The 21,364-nt window shown below is 43.7% G+C and overlaps 1 protein-coding gene across 1 annotated transcript in view; it reads right to left on the bottom strand.

The window, feature by feature from the left end:
* Positions 1 to 21,364, bottom strand: part of Sano (CABIT domain-containing protein serrano) — a 262,616-nt gene that overhangs the window by 45,236 nt on the left and 196,016 nt on the right. Inside the window, exons 3-4 of the mRNA XM_076781093.1 lie at positions 9,079 to 10,905; positions 8,118 to 8,313 (exon numbers count right to left, since the gene is read on the bottom strand). Of these exons, the coding sequence (XP_076637208.1) occupies positions 8,121 to 8,313; positions 9,079 to 10,763 (1,878 nt within the window). The 5' untranslated portion in view covers positions 10,764 to 10,905 and the 3' untranslated portion in view covers positions 8,118 to 8,120. The remainder of the gene's footprint in view (positions 1 to 8,117; positions 8,314 to 9,078; positions 10,906 to 21,364) is intronic.

Below are 21,364 nucleotides of genomic sequence, written 5' to 3'. Positions count from 1 at the left end.
ACTGTAAATCTTGATGAATGATGACGTTTTTCTACATTTTCTTGGTCTTCGATAGTCAATGTCTCGTTTCTTTCACTTCGAAATCGTAATCAATATTCGAAAAATTGTATATATTGTATGATAGAAGAGTTCCAGCACCAGGAATCACAGTTTCTCAACATAACAATTTTTAAGAAAACATACACTTTTTACTTATAAAACCTGTTATCAGTTTTTAGAGATACACCGTATGTTTCATCGTCCCAACATCGACTTGTTTCAAAGTTCTTTGTCCAAGATCGATTCGACGCACCCAAGTAGAAAGAAGTACGTAAAGCCAAGTGTTCGCCGCCATGACAGTTCCATTAATTCGCTAAACCTATAGTGTCGCCCATAAAACGTTTTGCACGTAAATACTCGCACTAGCTTCGACGGAACATCGAACGTCTGCCAGTTAATTACTTAATCAATCGATTAGGAACTATCGAACGGCGCTCGTGCACGGGTAACGTTCCGCTCGGCGAGCATGGGATCCCATAAGAAGCCTCCATCGTCCGTATGACACCGCGGAATCGATGTCTTAACTCCGCGGGAGGAAATTGCTATCCACGTATAAGCAAGAAGAAACATCGCGAGTGATTGGTTGGTCGGCAACCAGGGTTTCCTGCACAGTCCAGTCTAACAGTTGTAAGGTGTCGAGGATGGATAGCTGGCGTGTGCCAGGATTCAAATTTCAGACGAGTTTAACTTTCCTATGCGTCTATATGTATGTATTATTTAACACTGTGACAAGTATTAACTCTGCATAAAGGAACATAAAATGTAAAACCATAAAACGAGTTCGATGAAGGGTGTCCCTATCTCGACTTAAGGAAAATGAAGGCAATTTTCAGCCGTTACAGTGGTTTTCTCCCTCAAATCTAAACAAAGAGGTCAACGATACAGAGGACCACTCTAAAACCTAAGTAATTCTGTCATGGATACAAGACACTAGCGATAATGTTTTTCTCCTCCTGTCAACGATCCCCAGAGTCATACTCTTCTTACACAGTATACCAACTTCCTGTCCATGAGAGGAAGGAGTAATTTTTCATTTATACGATTTTCTAGAAGTTCATTTTGTAGTCAAAGTCGAAGCAATTATTTTAATTCGTTTGGACAGACACGATCGATTTAACATCAACGTGTGAAAGAAGCTGTCAAAGGATTCCCAGAGTTGGAAGGCACGAGTGCTTCTGTTCAGCAAAGTCAACTGTGTTCCCCTATGCAGACTACACGAATCGACAGTAAACTATCCGTTCGTGAGATTGAAATAACATCGTACGTTTATAAGGCCATCGATAGTATTACAGGAATCATCCTGCCGTTACATAGTTACCTTCTATCGACCGTGTTGTAGGCGATGAATGGTCGATGATCGGGTTATTAGACCATCAGGCCCACGGGTAGGATGCCGAGGCCCAAGTTTTGAACTTCTAGATCCGGTCAACGGCACGCGAGGCAGCGATCGTCGTTCCGACGGAACGAGAATCGTCTGTAAACACCGATCGTGACCAATAGGATCGAGCGTCTCGGGGCTAGAAAAGAGGAAGCCGAGAGATTTCCATCCGTAATGCCACGTTTCAGAAATCCAGGGAATACCCCGGGCGCGAGGTAATCGCACGAACGTGTCGTAGAATTTGTCGATATCAATCAACGTCGTTGCCAGGCGACGCCTTGGGTAACAGCATCCCACAATCTGTGAGGTTATGACCGCAGGCATAGATCCTTTTCTAATTGTCAGAGAACCAGTGGTGCTTAAACGACGATCCTCTTGGAATACGCGATAAATGGCCTTGTACTCAACTATTTTCTAGACTCAGAAAAGATCCTAGAGGAAACGTTCTTATTTATTTCAAAACGACTGCAATTATGCATGAAATTATAATGAAAATATTAGTAAATTTCCTTTCCTCGACAAGATATGTTTATTTATAAATCATTTCTGTAACAAAGATAGTAAAAGAGAGCATCGCCTGAGGGTTAAATGTAATATGGGGTCCATCGCCTCCCGTATTTGACACCAGAGGGCTATGCTCTTACTTCTCTCACAAGCGATCGATCGATTACCCAATATCCCTGGGTCTACTAGCAGAATCCCACAGTAATAATACTTGCAGTCAAGATGACGGATGTGACATAGAATTTACAGGCCCATTCGGACCCAAAAGGCTATAGAAGTTATAGGTTAGGTACTTCCTAGTGTCCAAGGGTCAACTAGATAGTTTAATCGACGAGTCCATTACACTGACAACTAGCAAATACACTATCCATCTCGTTGATTTATCATTTCCACTAACGACTTCCTCCCATGTCCTCGCGGAGGTCCAAAACAATATCCACTTAACAGGCATCTACTTCCATTACTACCTAATTACAGCAAAGTTAATACGAAATTACCTAGTCAACCAAGTGAATCGACCCAATATCTAACTTCGAATTTGCGTTTAGCCGAATCTCGACACGCGCACATCGAATAAGACTTCTCCATCGGAACCGACACGAGTTCCCTCCCATAAACTCACCAAGTTTTCCCATCCATCACGAGACACTAACACCCTGACGAGGCGCGAGAACAACTCCATCGAGGGTAGCCCAAATAGCCCCGCGAATCTCATTAGCCCCGCGTACGCAAATTCGTTAACGCCCCCCGTAGGAACGTCCGGCTCGAGCGTTTCATTCGAAATTACTTCGCGTCGAGGTTGCTGGGTTGCGGCTAGCCGCAGGCCCTTTCGTGCTTGGGTCCTCTGCGTGCTCACGCATCGTGGTACCACCAGGGAACGCGACAGTTGAAGATTACGAGGTGTCGGTCTCGGTCAAAATGCAGGGGATACGGCGAGCTACGCACCGACGTCGGTCGGCGGTTAATTAATTAAGCAGGAAACGGTGTCCTTGAGCATCCTTCACGGGGAGAGGCGTGTCTCGGGTGCGTTCAACTGGTTAAAGGGGATCGGGTGACTGTTGATGGAGGAAAAAGCTGCCGGCCTTCCCCCCACCATTCCTTCCAGCGAGTAACAGAGATTCTAGATTTGGCGCGTTTTAGAAGACGCTCGACGCGTTTACTGCTACGTCACCCACATACGCGAAATTTTTACCGTTTTCAGGGATATCGAAAAAGTGGACACTTTCGGATTATGAGCATTCTTTTACTCGAATCGTGAATAAGTGAAACTTACGAGGAAAGGACCTCAATTGTTCAACTTCGATTTCAATGGGTCTTCGCAAGGTGATAGTATACAAGGTGTTCGACCACTTCTGAGAAAAATTATTAGGAGAGATTCTAGAGGCCAAAATAAAACGAAAATCAAGAATACCAATTTGTTTATCGAGGCTTCGTTAAACAGTTATTAACAAAATCATTGATAAAAATTATTAATAAAATTTGTCCACATATACGAATTTTTTTCTCGAAAGTGGATAGGATTTCGAGGGTATGTCTAATGACCAAAAATGATTGTAATTGACCCCTGCAATCGAAAATAATTTTTCTAGAACAATTTAAAATTTTTCAATTTTGTCAGTTTCACACCTTCTCGAATTTTTTTCTCGAAAGTGGGTAGGATTTCGGGGGTATGTTTATTGACCAAAAATTATTATAATTGACTCCTGGAACTGAAAATAATTTTTTTAGAACGATTTGAAATTTTTTTTTTTCGTCAAAAAATTTAGGCACCTACCCCCTGTCGATTTTTCTTAAAAATTAGTTTTTCATTTTTGATAATTTTGTTTGACGCCCTACAGAAAAGTTGTCTAATACTTTTTTGTAGGTATCCATGAGCTCTACTTCAGAAAAAAGTTTCACTGAAATATATTCACTATTATAGAAGTTATGGCTGTTTGAAAATTGGACCATTTTTATGGGGTTTTTCTCATTTTAGGGGGTCAAGGAACAACTTTTCGAATAGTTTTGCGATTTGTACATATTCTCCGCTAAAATACGCGTAGTTTGCTTTTTTAAACATTAAAATCGTCCAATCCGTTCAGAAGTTATGACGTTTTAAAGATCCGCATGAAAATTCGGGCAGACATTTCTGACCAGAAATTATATTTTCGATAAGTAATTTTTTTCTCGAAAATGCGTAGGAATTCGGGGGTATATGTAATGACCAAAAATGATTGTAATTGACCCCCGTAATCGAAAATAATTTTTCCAGAACGATTTAAAATTTTTCAATTTTGTCGAGAAATTTTTCGATCGGTATGGAACTTTAAACGTTAATAACTTTTTAACGAAGCCTCAATCAAGAAATTGCTATTCTTGATTTTCGTCTTATTGTGACCTCTAAAATCTCCCATTCAAATTTTTCCCAGGGGTGTCCGAACACCCTGTATTTGTTTCTGATGGTATTTGCAAAATATTAGAGATATACAATAATTTTAGAGATATAAATAATTAAAGTTATGAACCTGCAATATACAGGATGGTCCATGCAATTGTTTTAGGTCATAACTCCGTTATTAATGCATTTACGAAAAAAATGCTAAAGAAGAAAGCTAATTAACTCGAAGGGCACTATGTACATCTGTAGGATCTTAGATTTTTTTTCAAATTGAACAGTGCATGTGCAATTAAGAATTGCATCCATTCTTTAAATGGAAATGTATATTTTTTGTTGCACAGATCTATTCTCCCGTCCATTCTACGTAAAAAAATTATTAAGGTATCGTGGCAAAAAAATTATTAGTTCTCCAGATATTTTCAAGAAATCACCTTGCAAAGACTCGTTAAAATCGAAATCGGACAATTGGGGTCTTTCCCTTCTCTAACCGTTTGTTCCATCAATATTGAACCTTTTCTCACCCAAAAAAATTACTTGCAAAGGGAATCATCCTATGCTCAAGCTAATCCCCTCCACTGTTTAGGTTCTTAGGGGCTTGGCTCGACTTACCCAATAAAAACCAAGAACCTAAGAAACGTAGGGGATTAGGTGGATCGTGTGCCATCATTTCGTTTCCCAATAGTACGTGTTTCGTTAATGTCGGTTTCGACATCTTTACAACCCGCTCCCAAGCGTTTACTATCGCGTAAAATTTGTTGAACGCGTCTGTTAGCAACGAGAAGTCGAGGATCATTCTGCACTCGACAAAAACATAAAGTGGAAGTATCAATTTGGAACACTGCGTTAAAGTCAGGTTAAATTTTAATCGAAACGTATTTCGAAATACCTGTTATCGTAAGTACGCGGTCCTAAAGTTGGCTGGCGAGCGACAGCCGTTTAAACGCTGGGATTAAGGGGCTCGATAGACTGAGCCAGTCAAGATTAAGGCTCCTGGATCCAGAACAGTAAACCTAATAGCTGGATTACGTTTGCTCCCGCTGCATCGCCGACGTTAACTACGATATCGAGCAACGAATGTCACGCGGTGCACGGAGGCTCCAGCGTCTGGATTATTTATCTCGAGCTACGTCAACAAAGTTACCTATTACCGCGTAACAAGTGTCGGACGTTGCTCTAGGAAAATAATAGTGATTCTCTGTATCTTCGGAGCTACCCGTGACCAATCACTTTTCCCCTCGAGACGGCGACTTGCGTTTGCTCCTCGTCGTCGGCGACTACCGTCCGGGGATCCCGAGGAGGAAGACGCTGTGCATCCACGTCGGATTCCCGGGACGGTTAATCGGTGCACGAGGGGCCTGGTTTCCCCCCCGAGTAATCGTAATTTTCGTAATACGCGATCGAGTTCCTGGCGGGCGGGTAGGGGAACCGGTGACCGGAAGCCACGGTTTGTTCAGCCGTTGAACCTGCTCTCGTTTAATTCCGCTCACGGAGCGGCTCCGAGGCAAACCAGGGCTATTATATCGCTGCACCGAGCGAGGATGACGTTACGTATCCCGAGGCTGTCCAGCTCCGCGATCCGCCCGTTCAGGCTATCTCCCGTTCCGTCCGTCTTTCTCTCGTTTTCTGATTCTCTCATTATCTCCTGCCCCTCCCTGTTCCCTGGTCACGGGTTTCTCTCTTTCACCGCGGCGTTTCTCTCTCCGGTTAAAGGAGCAGGAGTCAGGATCAACCAGATCTCGCTAATTTCCACAGTCGGGGAAACTGTCCGTCCATCGATCGACCAAGGATTTTAGGAGGTTCTTTGCAAAAAACGACGCGAGAGGCCAAGGAGATCCGTTCACTTCTTAGGTTCTTGGTTATTATTAGGGATGGGGTCAAGCATACAGTTAAGGCGGTCTTCTACTATAAAACGCGTTTTTTATGTTCTCTTTGGTATTTTTTTTATAAAGAAACCATGCAAGTTCTTGCATGACCGTTTCACGTATATATTTATTACTCTTTCAGTAATATTCACAGATTTTTGCAATGAGAAATAGTCAAAATTAGGGGTAGTACAGAGCTTCGTACGCAATTGTTGCATACACAAGTTTGTTCGACGAATTAACGATATCTGAATAAACTATGTCTTCTGTTTCCATCATTGTCAATATTTATAAACAGTATCTTGGACGGAAACAACAGCGACAGAAGAATGGACGATGACTAAATCGCTCACAAAGATAAACAAACATAATAATAAAAAAATACAGTAAAAATTAATGAAAAGGTTTGAGGAGTATTTTAAAATTATTCTTCTAAAAAAGAATCAAAACAATGACCAACTAAATAAAACATAATCCAAATACATACTTCTCGCAGCAGATTCCATTTCTAACAACAAATTATCATACAATAAAAAAGCAACTATCTTTCACTAACGACAAATGTCAACTAACCTCTTGATTCTCTCACTTATTTGTCTAATAATAGAATTTCCAACTTTGTAGGGGTTGTAATGGGTCGTAAAACGTGTCTATAAATTCTGTGTTTATCGACAGAAGGGACGAGTGTTCAATTTTTGTCGATGGGACAACGCACTGTGCGTCGCCGTAAAGAACGTATGCAAAGTCTACCTGTGTACAGTAGAGTTCCAGCTAATGAAAAGTAATTAAACGCACCCGGACATCGCGATACGTTCTCCCAGCGGTCGCTATAATTACGAAAATTCACATTTCGCTAAAACGAATAGGAGAACTGGAGTTGTTTCTATTTCCGCGGTCGGACCCTCGGAAGCCAACCAACAATAATTCGCAATAAGACCAAGCGCTTCCTGCGTGGCACAGGTGCGTTTCCTAGATGCGGTTATGACGATCAGGGGCCTGAGCAGGAACGATTAAACGAATAAGGACTCGCCAGCAATAGGGAAACACCTGCCCGCCTTTTATAACGGCCAGTAAAATGCTTCGTTAAAAGATCGCCCCAGGTTGGGTCCTGTAAATTTAACGATTCCTGGACAAAGTACTCTCTAACTGCGCCGTAACCGGTAAGCCTTCCTGGACGATCGCGTCCGCGGATTGTCTTGGCGTCTCGACGTATCCTCCCCGTCGATAAAACAGCGACCGGGAAACGGATCTCGCGACGAGATCGCGTTAAAAGTGGATTTCAGCAATCGCCTCTTTTTACGCGACGTTTACGAGGCGACAAAGTGCTCGACCGGGACAAAAAACGCCAGCTTAACGACGGGATTCGTAGCACCGGTGTTTGCGCGGTTGTAACCGATTAGGAGAACAAACGACTCGAGGGTACTATTCATTCTCCAGTCGTGAAACTAAATCGTTAATTCAATTTCGTTCCGATCCTGATTGCGATTTAATGGGAGACTTATCGAACTGGAATTAAGTTCTACCCGTGTACTTATTGACGCTGATATGCAATGGTGGATGGCTTAGGAGGATTACACTTGAATTTCCAATTTATGCAGACTTCCAAATTGTATTATTGAATTTGTAAAGAATCTTATACGTTTGTCGATATCCTAACCTCTGACTGGGGTACTTTTAACCCTTAAGTGGGCTCTCGATCTCAACTGAATTATTTTACGTAATGTTGATTTTGGTAAATGGGAATCAACTTTCCTTTAAAGCATTTAAAAATTAATGAACTAATAACATTGCACTTAAGGGTTAAACGACTGATTCGAAATAGCCTAGCTCCGTAGTTCAGCTAGCTCATTCGATATTGTTTGAAACGAGTGTTTCTATGGAAAGACGAGAAATACCGACTCTAAACCTGGAGAAGAGGATGAAAGGTCCGAGGAAAGATATGTAAGGTGGTACTTACGAGTTAGAGGTAGAGCGTGCCGACACGTCGGGGTGCCACCACGGTGACAGCCAGACGTGGTCCGCATTTAGTCGGAGGCAATGGTGCTGCTGTGGCAGGTGGAGGGGTTTCCGGTCTCGTGCAGCCAAGACCACTTCCGCCGCGGAGCTCCCACACTAAATTCGTCAGCGAACGCGGTCTGCTCAAACGCCGCGATCTGCGTGGACGACGAACAATTTCATCATGGATTAGCTACGTGTCGTTATAATACCGTTCGAGGCCCGCCATTGTGAATCGAGAACGATGGGGTACTCGATTTCCACGCTGATCGACACTTCGAACGGTATTTGCTGGAAGAATCCTGGTCTGCTTAGCGCAAAATTCAACGTGTTACTTCTGTGACAAATTTTTCGTGATACTATAACAAATGCATTTTAAGTTCCCATATAAAGTAACTTGTAATTCGTTAGTTTGGAACAAAATATCATCTAACAGAATATTCACCACGAATACAATAAAGTGTATCTTTTACGGATATGGAAAGTTGTGTTTTGAAGTTTATTCGTAAGATATCTTTCTCTTTTATGTCGCATATTTTTTCTCTTATAGGCGGTCAGTCAATCAGCTGACTGTGTGCGTTAAACGCCTATGAGCGTTCAACCTGTATGTTGTTCAACTTGTGTTTGCGTCAAAATCAACCGTAGTCAAAGGGTTAAACACTCTAAATATATAAAGCATAATAAAATAATCTTTTCAAATTAAACAACTAGTATATTTTCAGGGTGTGCTATCATTTTGTTCCATACTATACGTAACGTGACTGGTAAGAATGTAAGAATGGGGTTTTTTGGTGGGTATTATACGGACCAAACAATCTACTCGTCAGAGTCATCTCTCTATGATACATACACCCAAACCACAAAACTACCCAATGTTTTTTAACCTCTGGTCGATGCATCAAGTCGTTGACTGAACCTTATACCTTTTTTCCGGCAGCTTAGCACCAGCACCGGAGTCCCCCGAAGTTCTACCCCCGGAATGGCTGGAATCCAGCGTCCCGTCGAGCTCCATGGCCTGTTGGAGGTTCGTCAGGCTCTTGTATCGGATGTTGAAAAGTGGTGAGCCACCCTTGTAACCCGGGGGCGTTTCCTTCAACGGCGACGCGCTCTTTTGCCTCATCAACGGGCGTCCCCTCTGAGTGCCGCTGTTCTTCACGTACAGCTTGGCTAACGGCGGCTTCTCGACTCTGGGCTGCGGGGCCTCTTTGACGGCGCGCCTCGTCCTCTTCTCCGCCTGGATCTTCTTGGTCGGTATCGTCTCTATGGGCGGCGGTTCCGGTCTGTCGTCCAGCAGGGGCGCGATCGTGACGGTGACGGGCGTCAACGGCGGGCTGGAGCCCTGTGTCCCGGGCAACGGGCTCTCGTAGGGTGACCTGACGCTCTTGGGTAGAGGCGCGAACCCGCGTACGTAGTCGTAGATCTGATCGATCTCGTCGTACTCTTCGGTGCAGGCCGAGGGCGGTACGCGGTTCTCGTCCCGGTATCCCGCGTGGCCCGAGGACGCCTGGTGCCCATTGCTGTGATAGTGATGGTGATGATGATGGTGGCTCGCGTTGTTCCTGTGGTGGCTGAGCGGACCGTTGTCCGAGTTAGTCGACGACCGCCTGAGAAATCCTGATCCGCTTCTGGTCTGCCTGGAGGGCTTGCTCTCGCCCAGACGGCCGTCGAGGACGTGCGCGCGGTCGGCCACGTCAGCGACGAGACGCGAGGCGCGCTCCACGAGCCTCGTGAACTCCTGCATGGACCTGAGCGCCTCCTCGTTCCTCGCCTTGACCAGCTTCAGCGGAGCGGCGAGCGGCAACGCGACCGCGGCGCCCTCTCTCTGCAGGGGCAACGCGAACACGTGCTCCTCCTCGAACGTTGACAGCAGCCTGAGCTCCGGGACGAACTGCGAGGACGACTTCAATCCCCTGGGCGGCTGACCGTGCACCAGTCTGACGGTTAAAGGCAGACGCTTGCTCAGCAGTGCTCTGGCCGTGTGGACGCCGCTGATGTTGTCCTCGCGCGCGAGAGCGCTGAAGCGTCCCCGTTGGTCCATCGCGAGCAGCACGCTGTCGCCCCGACAGTCGACGCACCGCAGAAATCTACCGCGGCCCGGCAAGCTGACCTCGCCCGCCGTCACGATGGTCTCACCCGCTGCAAGGGTCCTCGTGCCCTCGGGGACCACTATCCCCGAATCATCGTCCACTCTGCAGGCGATTCCGCGCACCGTCTCCCGCACCAGGGCCCCCTCGTCCGGGCAGCGTCGACACAGCTCGTTCACCGATTCGATGCCCCTGACCGCTCTACCCTCCTCGCTCAGGATCTCGAAGTAGCCCGCGTACGAGTCCGGAATCGCCAGTCTGGGACCCACGCCCACCACCCTGCGCCCCTCCTTGATCTTCACCGCTTGGGCCACGATCTTTCGTCGACGTCCCGCGGACACCAGCAGCGCCGTACTCTGCAGACTGGGCGCGGGCAGGGTCGGCACACCCAGCCCCCCATACTGGCCCTTCGTGATCTTGATCACCGCCGGCAGACGATACTTGGAAACGAATTCGCGCAGGTACGTCGCTTCCTCGGCCCATCGTGCCGCCGCAACCACGATCTGACCGTCGGTCGCGGCCATCACGGCGCTACAACGCCGCCCACCCTCGCGAGCACGGGCCCCGGCGACGACGTCCCCGTCGAGTGGGCCCACTCAGGGCCCCGACGATCGCTGATCGCTACTGATGCTCCTGCTGGTCGGACGCCGCGCCTCTATGCTCCATCTGCAAATCAAACACCGTCGTTCGTTAGCTTCGTCCATCTTATAAACGTTCGCGTTATGTCATCAACCCCATGTTTTTTTCATAAGCGGTAATTTTATTCAAGCAACGAAGGGAGAAAGAAAAATAATAAATGTTTTAGTATACCAATATTAAATTATTGGAATGGTCGAGACAAAGTCTTTAGGGTTATTATTTAAAGGGTTGAATCGTTGACGAGGAATTCGGCCTTGGACCTTCCGGTCGTCCAATGGAAGTTCTTCGCTTATACGTAGATGTTCCTGGACTGCCGATTATCGTGGATTTCGGTTTCGCGGAACGAACGCGCGCATGAAATTCACCTCGGATGAAAACGAAGGAGGGCCCGTTTCCCGTTACTTCCTCGTGGCGTTCGCATCATCATCAGCGTAACCGACGATTAAAGCCGACGATCCGGGTATCTCGAAGCCTGGTTACCTAACGAGCGTACACCCGGCCGAAGTGTACGTAAATGGGCGGTGCCGCCGATTGTTTCGGATTTCTCCAAAGCGTGTATCTCGACGGAGGAAAGTAACCGATCGTGACTCGGCCCGTCGAGCCATCGCGCGGTCCGCATTAAACGATTCCCCCGGACGAATTGCTTCACGGTTATGCCGATCTGCACGGAAATTCCGCGGTGCCGTGCAACGCTTGGGAACGGGGTGTGCTCCAGAAGCGATCTACCGGCTCGATGCTTCCGTGTTACCTGATGTTTCGACGTATCGGATATCGTAGACGCGATTATATAAATCGCGGTCGCCACGACTGCAATTGAAACGTACCGCGGTGGCAATTATCGCTTTCCTTCCACGCGGAATGGAACACCGTGACGATTGTTTTGCGATTGCGGCTGGATGTTTCGTGGCAACGCTCTCGGTAATCCGGATCGTAGCTTGGCCAGGGATATCGACTCGGTAATATTTTTGTTGGAATTTCAATCGCGATTTCCAGCTTTTTGGATCGGGGGCGTGTTATCCCCTGCACACTCAGGAGATGATGCTGAGCATGCCCCAAAAAGAATAGTATCGTTTATTGTGCAATCACATGTTTCATTATGTCTTTTTCAAGTTTACTGAGTAAGTTTAGTTTGTGTGTAAGTCATTCAGTTTCATTACCTTAAGCCAACAATTTTCAACGCGTTGAGTTGTTAGTGGATGTTGATTGTTAGGTTTTGGACCACTCACGAGAGAAGGACTCGAACTGTGACTCACCGATTTCAATGATTTGTAGGATGATAGAGTACATATTGTTAAGTTTGTCTGCTAAATATTAGCTGTAGTTATCTGGTAGTTTTAAAGATATGATTAATTAAAGTTACACACTTCTACATGTATTATGATTATAAACTCGTGTTGTATAGAAGCAATGGCAAATGGTTTATCGAATCCCTGACCTAACCCAGACCTCCCTAGATCAGAATTTCAAGTCAATAATTGGTTAGAAATCTTATCGAAGAATCTCACCGATGATGTACATTTCTCCTCGCTGGCAAGTTTTAACTCAATCAATACAAATTCCACTAATATTGATGCTGCTCCACGTTAATAAAAATTAGCAAAATCTCACTGCACAAGACTCTTATTTACAAGTCGGTAGACATCAGGTGTCACCAGATCTAACTACTGAACTACTGTCCTAGTCCCCGCGTTCAGCCCGACCAAGATCAAAGCGATGACTGGATGAAAGATCGCGCACTGCCTCCGCGATGACATTAGGCCCCCGGTTCCCTTAGATTCAAGAGTCACCGTGACAGGGACTACTCGAACCAACGGATAAAAAATCCCGCTACTTTCGAAGTTGCGTCACTCCGGTCGAGATTACACCATACACCCTGGTACTCCAGCGTGAGTCCCGAAAAACCCCCATTGCCAGGCGTTCACGGTCCACCGTACGACGGAAAACACGCGCGTCACTGGTCAGATGAATCATCGAGACGCGAGACCTTCGGTTTGGGACTCACGCGGAAGCGCGTCCGAGGCTCCCTGGGCCCCCGCGCGTTCTAACGATCCCCCGGGCGCAATTTATCGCCCGGCCGTGTGAAAGGACCATTCAGTGGGGCCTTACGTAGCGGGGCTATCGGGGGGATAATGAAATCGCACGGTGAAAATCGAGCCGTCTGAAAGGGGCCTTCAAGATGGCCCGCACAGCCGGCCGCAGATAAGGACGGGGTGACCAATGACCCGGGGCGTCGTGACAGGCGCGCCTCTAGGAAGTTATTCGACACACTCCTCTGTCCTGCATTCTCCTACACGGCCGGCGAATCCCCCTCTTCCCCCGGTGTTCCCGTAGCCGGTGCGCGGCTGAATCTCGTCGCTACACACATAAGCTTTCACGGCGGATTCTAGCGGCGCGCCGCTCGATGCAAATTTGTATTGGAATTTTTCCCTGGGAACGGTGCTTTGATCGAACGCAGGAAACCGTTACGTTCCTTCGCGGCGTGCGTGTTCCCCCCCGTGATAAGGCGATTACGCGATACGGGAACAGACGGATCGCATTGTATCTGATACACGCCGGCCACGGCCGTTTCGAATCGATGGGAGTGCGAGCGATCGCGCCAGGGAATCCTCTTTCAAGGTTCACCGGAGACATCTCTCTCTCGGGGATGAAGCGAACGTGCGATTTCTGGCATCCCTGGAATCGGTTGTTTCGTTTTTAGGATTCTCGAAACGCCTGGTTAAGGTAAACGATCTGTCTCGGAGACTGTTTAATTTCGAAGCTTTGCAAGGAGAGTGCAAATACTTCGGGACATTGGTTTAGTTGAAATTTTGCACGTTTGTAGATTTAGTCATCCGGTTCAAGAAAATGTAGCATTATAAGGACAACTGCTAGATAGTTTCTGAAGTATTTATGATTAGAGCTTTATTATTGCCTTGTTGTGACTTATTGTGTTTCGTCTAATGGGCAAAAATAACTAATGGTTTATTATAGCTTAAAATATTCACGAAGATACATGCATTGTAATACTATCTTCGTTTTTGACTGAATTTATTATGTTGTAATTAAAAATGGTGCTTCAAAATTGATGGCAATTTTTTATACATTTTCTGGAAAATGTGCCATTTGCCAAATTTTCATCCGAGTGACTTGATTTTTATAAGTTATGCTCAGTATTATAAAACCTTTCAAACTGCTGATTAACTTTTTTGCAATGCTGACAATCTGTCTCAATTTTTTGTATTCAATGTTTTTCAACTTTGATTTGAGTTTAAAAAATATTCGTTTTAGAACGAGTTTGAAGGGAGAAGCCTCCCCTTTCAACGACCCCTTAAAAGTTTACGTACAATTCTTTGTTGCCGAATTATACTCTGAATAAAAAATGTGGCGTTTCGATAGGAGATACGATTTCCAAATATTTCTAATAAGCAATAGTAATTATAAAAAGGTTGGACCAGAAATATATTACATAAGAGTCCATTGACTCTCACAATTTCCGGAGAAAGCAGCTTGCACCAATTCGCTTAGTACACTCGGTATCGTCCAAATGGGACTTCTCACCGAATCGATTACCTCAATAATCGTACGAATTTCGATAATTGCACCTTACGGTCCTATTATCATTCAACCACGGTTGTTTCACCGTATTTTCGACAGATCTAGCGTCCCGATAATTCCATTCCTACTACTCCACGTCCACCGTGTGTCTCGAATGTACAGGAATATCCACTTATCATATCGCTCCAACAATTGCACTTTCCAGTTCCATTTTCGTGGAACTACAGAGCCTCTAGTACGTTTCTGAGAATCCCAGCGACCCACAGTGTTCGAAAACGGCGATTTACCGCCATTTGACCATTTCCAATAATTTTACTTTAGGTGTCATTAAGTAAATCCTTATAAATCCTTGAAGATCTTCATTTGAAACGTTATTTAATTTTTTAATTTTTACTTAGAAACTCGACGTTTCTATTCTACTTGGAAATCTGTTTTTGCAGTCCATATTGCTCCTTCTAAGAAATAATGATATTACAATGCTTTCACTTTGTACTGTATGAATCTTGCACAGGAAATTATTAAGCAAAATCAATGTTCACAGCTTTAATAATCATCCATAAACTTGTTTTTAAGGATTTATGCACTTTTAAGGTGAAATATAATTTGTAAGACATTTTTCCTTTAATATTTGAATACAATGGCTCGTACAAAAGGCTAACTTGGACGTGATTAACGAAATTATTATTAACAAGCGACTAACTAAATGAATAACTTTGAAATTTACACTTCACGCGAAACACACACACATACTCTACAATATCTTCAATCGATAATCTCACATAATGTAACTGTACTCATTCATTACAAACCTAATGGCCGCTTACAAATTTTTCGTATCTAAATCGTCGTTTTCGAACACTGTGCGACCCCAACGGTCCGTTTCCACGTTTCAACCGTCGGGCCCCGTCCATCGGGTGTTGCTTAAGAATTGTAATGTCCGGATCGACCGAGCATCGTTCGCGTAAATCACCGGTTGACCCACCCTCGGTCGATTTTTGCAGACGCGACGCATTCCCGGGGCAAAGTGGCGTTCCGGTCGCGATAAAGTCGACGCAACGGGCCCAGCGCGCGCGTGGGGTCAGAGGCCCCGGGTTGTCGTTACACGTATCGATACGCGGGCGCGATTACGACGACGGGGACGCAAGGACAATCGGTCGGTGTCGAAATCGGCTCGAACGAAACAAAAGGATCGCGGAGACGTCGGCGTCGTGGTAGCCGTGCACGCGGAGCCACGGTGAAAGCTGCCCGGAGCCGCAGCATATAATTCGAGGGCATGTCGATAAATCAGCCGCAGCCGCGGAGAGAACGAGTAGACCGAGTGTTCTCTCGCTAGGGAGAAACAGAGATACTCGGTGCGTTGCGACACACGTTCGTCTATGAGTGGGCGGCTAGCTGTGTGCAGCGTCGCTCGGGCATATGTCGTCCGGATCGGACGGCGTCGATAGTTGCTCCTCCAGCTATCGAGACTACGTCCAACGAATCCACGGGTAAAGATTCTCTAGGCTCGACGCACACCGCGATAAAACACGAGACCTATTCCGGAATATAGCGGTAGAATTTGGCCCCCTTCGCACTTAACACTAGGTTCACGAAGTGCATCAATTTTACGCATTCAGATTCTAAACCTAATGCTATGGAACTCATAAAATTTATTTGTTGGCAATTTATGTCGAAGTTAATTGATGTAACGATATGAATATGTGGGGTCAGTTGCCCTAATTTAGAATACTTTTCTTTATATACAGTGCATTCAAATTCTAAACCTAACGTTAAAGAACTCATAAAATTTATATGTTAATAATTTATGTCGAATTTAATTGATCTAATGATACGAATATGTAGGGTCAGTTGCACTAATATAGAATACCTTTCTTTATATACAGTGCATTCAAATTCTAAACCTAACGTTAAAGAACTCATAAAATTTATTTGTTAGTGATTTATGTCGAAATTAATTGATGTAATGATACGAATCAAGTGAAGATTCTCTATGCTCGATGCACACCGCGATAAAACACGAGACCTATTCCGGAATATGGCGGTAGAATTTAGTCTCCTTACTTTAACACTTGGTTCATGGACTGCATCAATTTTACGCATTCAGATTCTAAACCTAATGTTATGGAACTCATAAAATTTATTTGTTTACAATTTATATTGAAGTTAATTGATGGTAATGATATGAATATGTAGGGTCAGTTGCCCTAATATAGAATACTTTTCTTTATATACAGTGCATTCAAATTCTAAACCTAACGTTAAAGAACTCATAAAATTTATATGTTAATAATTTATGTCGAATTTAATTGATCTAATGATACGAATCGAGTAAAGATTCTCTAGGCTCGACGCATACTGCGATAAAACACGAGATCTATTCCGGAATATGGCGGTAGAATTTAGTCTCCTTACTTTAACACTTGGTTCACGGACTGCATCAATTTTACGCATTCAGATTCTAAACCTAATGTTATGGAACTCATAAAATTTATTTGTTGGCAATTTATGTTGAAGTTAATTGATGTAACGATATGAATATGTAGGGTCAGTTGCTCTAATATGGAATACTTCCTTTTATATACATGTTTCACTTGCTTGCAGAACTTTTAGAAAAACTTAAATATTATGAATTTATAGGAAATTTCATGCTGTTTTGACTGGTGACAGTCAAATTTAAAATATAATAACGGTTTAGGAAATGTTTCCTTTTTTTATTGAGGTCCTCATTTTCCATATTAGACTCATAGTGTTCGTAATATGGAATATTATATTTATATATATTTATATTTTAAGAAATAATCGAGCTAACACAAAGCTGATACACTTGTTTTATTATGTATAATATTAAGCCAAAGATCACCTTGCAAAAACTCTGACTGCAATATTTTTTATCACAGCAGAGCAATTCTACGTCCGTCACTCGTGACACAGTAAGAAAGTTCAAATTGGCCCTCAGGCAGAAATAAATTTAACATGACATAAACCAGCTTGGAGGCGTGAAACATTCATGGTTCTTCAAAAATGAATTCCATTCGAGGCAGATATTTCATAACTTTATAAATTTAATACACGACTATACAGCATTACAGAGTACAAAAATATAGAGTACAAAATATTATTACTTATTTTCATACCTTTCGCCCGAAATGAATATATCGATAATGCGTTGGTTCATTGTCGAATGGAACTCGTATCTTATGTAAATATGGCACGGTAATTTCGCGTGTTTTACGAAACTTTTTCTACTAAAAATTCTGGAATAACTGTTTCGATCGAGCTGCTATAATTCTTGCTGGTTTTAATCGGTCGACCTCCAAAAATACACGGAATGCCGTTCCACGCGCGCGCGCGAGCTAATTCCTGGCCACGCGTAGAAAGCCGTGTAACAATAAAACATTACGATTAGATGCCGTGTTTCCGAGTTTGCGACACCGTCTGTCCGCTCGTAGGCGTCCGCTGTGCTATATATCGTCATTGAGTCTGATAAGTATCGTACAGGCTATCGAGAACACCACGATCCTCGGTTACGGGAGAGCCTACCTCCGAATCTTTAATCGTATTTCAAAGAAACGATTCGTATCTATCGAACGAAATCTCGGCCTTCTATCGACTCCAAGTATTTTCTGACCACTGTTTCTACCATTACTAGTCGAGCTTTCTAAAGATTTCGATCCAAACAGGAACGATATTCTCAAGCTTCCTTTGTACGTACACATTATTTTACGACTATGCATCAAAACGCGGGAAATTTCGTTTAATTCCGTATCGATTTGTTTAGAAATAATTCTTTTATTCTAGAATCCCCTTGAGAATTTCTCGTCACTGTTCACGATTCGAAATACCCAATTTGCGTGTTATAACGATCTTGCCCGCGACTGGATAAAACTGATCAGTGTAACGGGCGATTTGCATATTCGAGCAAAGACGTTAAACGCCAAGTCCAGTTCGCGCTGGTGGCCGACTCTGTCAGCTCTGCTCCGATAACAGGCTGAAAATTCCCAAGGCCAACGGACATTAGTCTTCGTTCTAGTAATCACATTTCGTGCCACGCCCGTAACGAATTAGCATAATCGGTATCTTCACCCCCCTCGTGCTGTTCTAATCCCCGGATCTTTTTCGAGCAAACCAGCTCGCGCGAGCTTGTATCCATTTTCGAAATGATTTACACGTTCGCCGGGAGTGGAACGACCAGTAGGTTGGACGGAAAGGATGAAACCAACGAGGAGATTGGAGAACGAGAGGGTAGAAATGGCGATAATGAGAAGCCGAGGAACTGGAGAAGCGAGAAAAGTTGAGGGAATGGAGGAGAAACTGTTCGAAGATTTCGCTTATCGAACGTAATATTTCTGATCTTAAGCTTTCGAGTCTCGAAACATTTTCATATGTATCTATTTTGTACGTATCTTCGAATATTTTTCATTTTCGAACAAAATAATTCAACAGCGTCGCCATTTTGGTATCACGCAATCGTTAAAAAAGATCCGAGACACGACAGATATTAAGGTTATGTTTGATAGTTGCTTTTAGTACTGAACTAGGTCTATTAATCATTGTCTAGGCTGCTTGACTTTCGACATTACTACCGCATAATTAGCATTCCTGCTGTAATGAAGTTAGTATTGTTATTATTATTATCATGTCTTTCTTACGCAAATTAAAAGAAAGTGTACCCGTCACGTCAGACTAATTATACGTAATTGCGTAAGGACGAGCAACGGTCAACGGTTACTTTTGAAACGTAACCTCGATTACAAGCAGTAGCTTAGTCAATTATTATTCATATATTGTGTTAATTTATTATCAAACAATTTTTATAATGTCACTATGCCACTTATTAACCTCCAGCTGCCAAAAAACACTCGGCATTGGTATCGTTAAACAGCAACTAATGAAATTGTTCGGTCGTGTTTGCCATTCTCTTTCACTCTCGCAATTTACTTTTCCACTCATTTCCCACGATGTTCCTTTCATTGACCCGATATCCCGGCATTTTTCTCAGTCAATTTAAAGCAACTCGTGGCATCAGAGAAAACTTAAACGCTATAACAGGGGGCAATTAACAGTCACCTCGAGCGGTTAAAATATCTGACGCATACCTTAGCACCGTGTCTCGATAAACTCTACTATTACACGTTAACGCGTGAGTCTCTAACGTCGATCGTTCAACCTTTTGCATTTACTTTCTCGCTCTTCTTCCGCGATGATCATCCTATTAAGCCCCCGCCATCTTTCTTGGGCCATTTAACTCTTCGTAACCTGATATATTTTGTCTACGATTTTATGTAATGAAACTCCATGCTATTTATTTTTCGACAGTATTATATATTTTGATATTTTGCCAGACTAAGAAACTTTGTTTATAGATAATTGGAAACTAGTATACCCACAAGTTGTTATAAAATTTATTTTTAAAGCCTCGTTAAAATTCAAGAGTCCCTTTATTTTCTTTAACACCTAAACTTGTCATCCATGTATAGCAATCAATAGTAAAGAAATATAATAATAATGATAATCATTATCAATATCATCATCTTCAGTCGAATCTGTACCGTCATCGTCGAATTTTCTCTTCACTTAATTCTTTATTCTGATTATAAAACAAGATGCTTCCTTAAATTCCCCGAAAAATTTTATCCTAAAAATGCCATAGTACTATGAAATTATATCTGAATCTTTTAGACTCTTGTATACGTTTGTGTTATTTTTATACTTTTTTCTAAATATTTTTTATTTGAGAAATAGCAAATTATTTTAAAATTTATTTTTAAACACCTTATCGTTGGTCTTCGAAAGCTGCAAAAAGAACAATTCTGCTGAACTATATTTTCGACTACTTTTATTGCAATAAAAACAAAAATGAGTCAAAAAGTCTCTACTATACCGTTAAAGGTTAATGAAATAGTATTTATTTTTGCAAATATTTCAATGATTACTATTTTATATCAAATTATTTCCAACCCTGCAGTCTATATGTTGATGATTAAAACGCAGTCTACTAGACTAAAACGCGTAGCCAAGATCGGTATTAGTCGTTGTAAATGCACGATACAATGGTACGTTGACCTCGAGCGGCCATAATATTCGGCGCGAGCGTTGTTACCACGTCTCAGCGAACACGCCACGCAGGTATTATTAAACGTCGAGCTGGTAAAACTGTATCGTCGATCACTTTCTCCCGATAAGAGTGTCTTTTCTAGCCGGTCGTCGGTACGCGCGAGCGAGCCTCGAGTCTAGTTCCGCGCAGTGTCAATATCGACCTACATTCGATCGGCCTTGAATCATTAGCGGCACGCAGGCCGCCGTATCGGTCGCGCAGCATCGCGAGATATCGATCTGGATCCCCGTGGAACAAGGGGAGCAGAGTTTCTCGCCGGTCAAAGCTCCGCCGCCGAGCTGTTCCCGCGTCGAGCATTGCGAAATCGCGGGCCCCGGCATAGTTGCACGTCACTATTGCGGCCATACGTGCGCGGAACGTAATTAGATTAATACGCCCGCGAAATTGGATTAAGAAACCGACGGGGAGGCGGCGGCAACGCGGAGAGATACGACAACTTTTTCGTGAGAACGCCACGAGGGTTAATTAAGCCGCCGACAGGATGGGCGCGAACTACTTGTCACGTATGCTGGAAAAGATACGCCACCCTAAGGCCGTGCTGAATGCTAATTCCACGCCAGTGCGGGCCAAAACTCGCCAAAGCGGTTTTCGACAATTTTTATCGACGATGAAGCTAAAAAGCTTTTGATGAGATAGATCTTTCTGAGAGGGGAAATTTTATTGTATCAGATAATTTGATATGCAATTTTAGCAGACTATTGCTGAAACATTGCAAAATAGGCTCCAAAAGTTTCTGAAAATGAGAAGTTAATACTTTGTCAGGATGTCCATATGCAGTGAGGAGCATAACTGGAACTAATAATCACAAGTTTTTAAGAATGTAGGAGAATATTAAAA

The sequence above is a fragment of the Colletes latitarsis genome, chromosome 14, assembly GCF_051014445.1.
Source record: "Colletes latitarsis isolate SP2378_abdomen chromosome 14, iyColLati1, whole genome shotgun sequence".
NCBI lineage: Eukaryota > Metazoa > Arthropoda > Insecta > Hymenoptera > Colletidae > Colletes > Colletes latitarsis.
The sequence above is the reverse complement of the archived record's forward strand: the minus strand, read 5'-3'. Positions and strand labels throughout refer to the sequence as shown.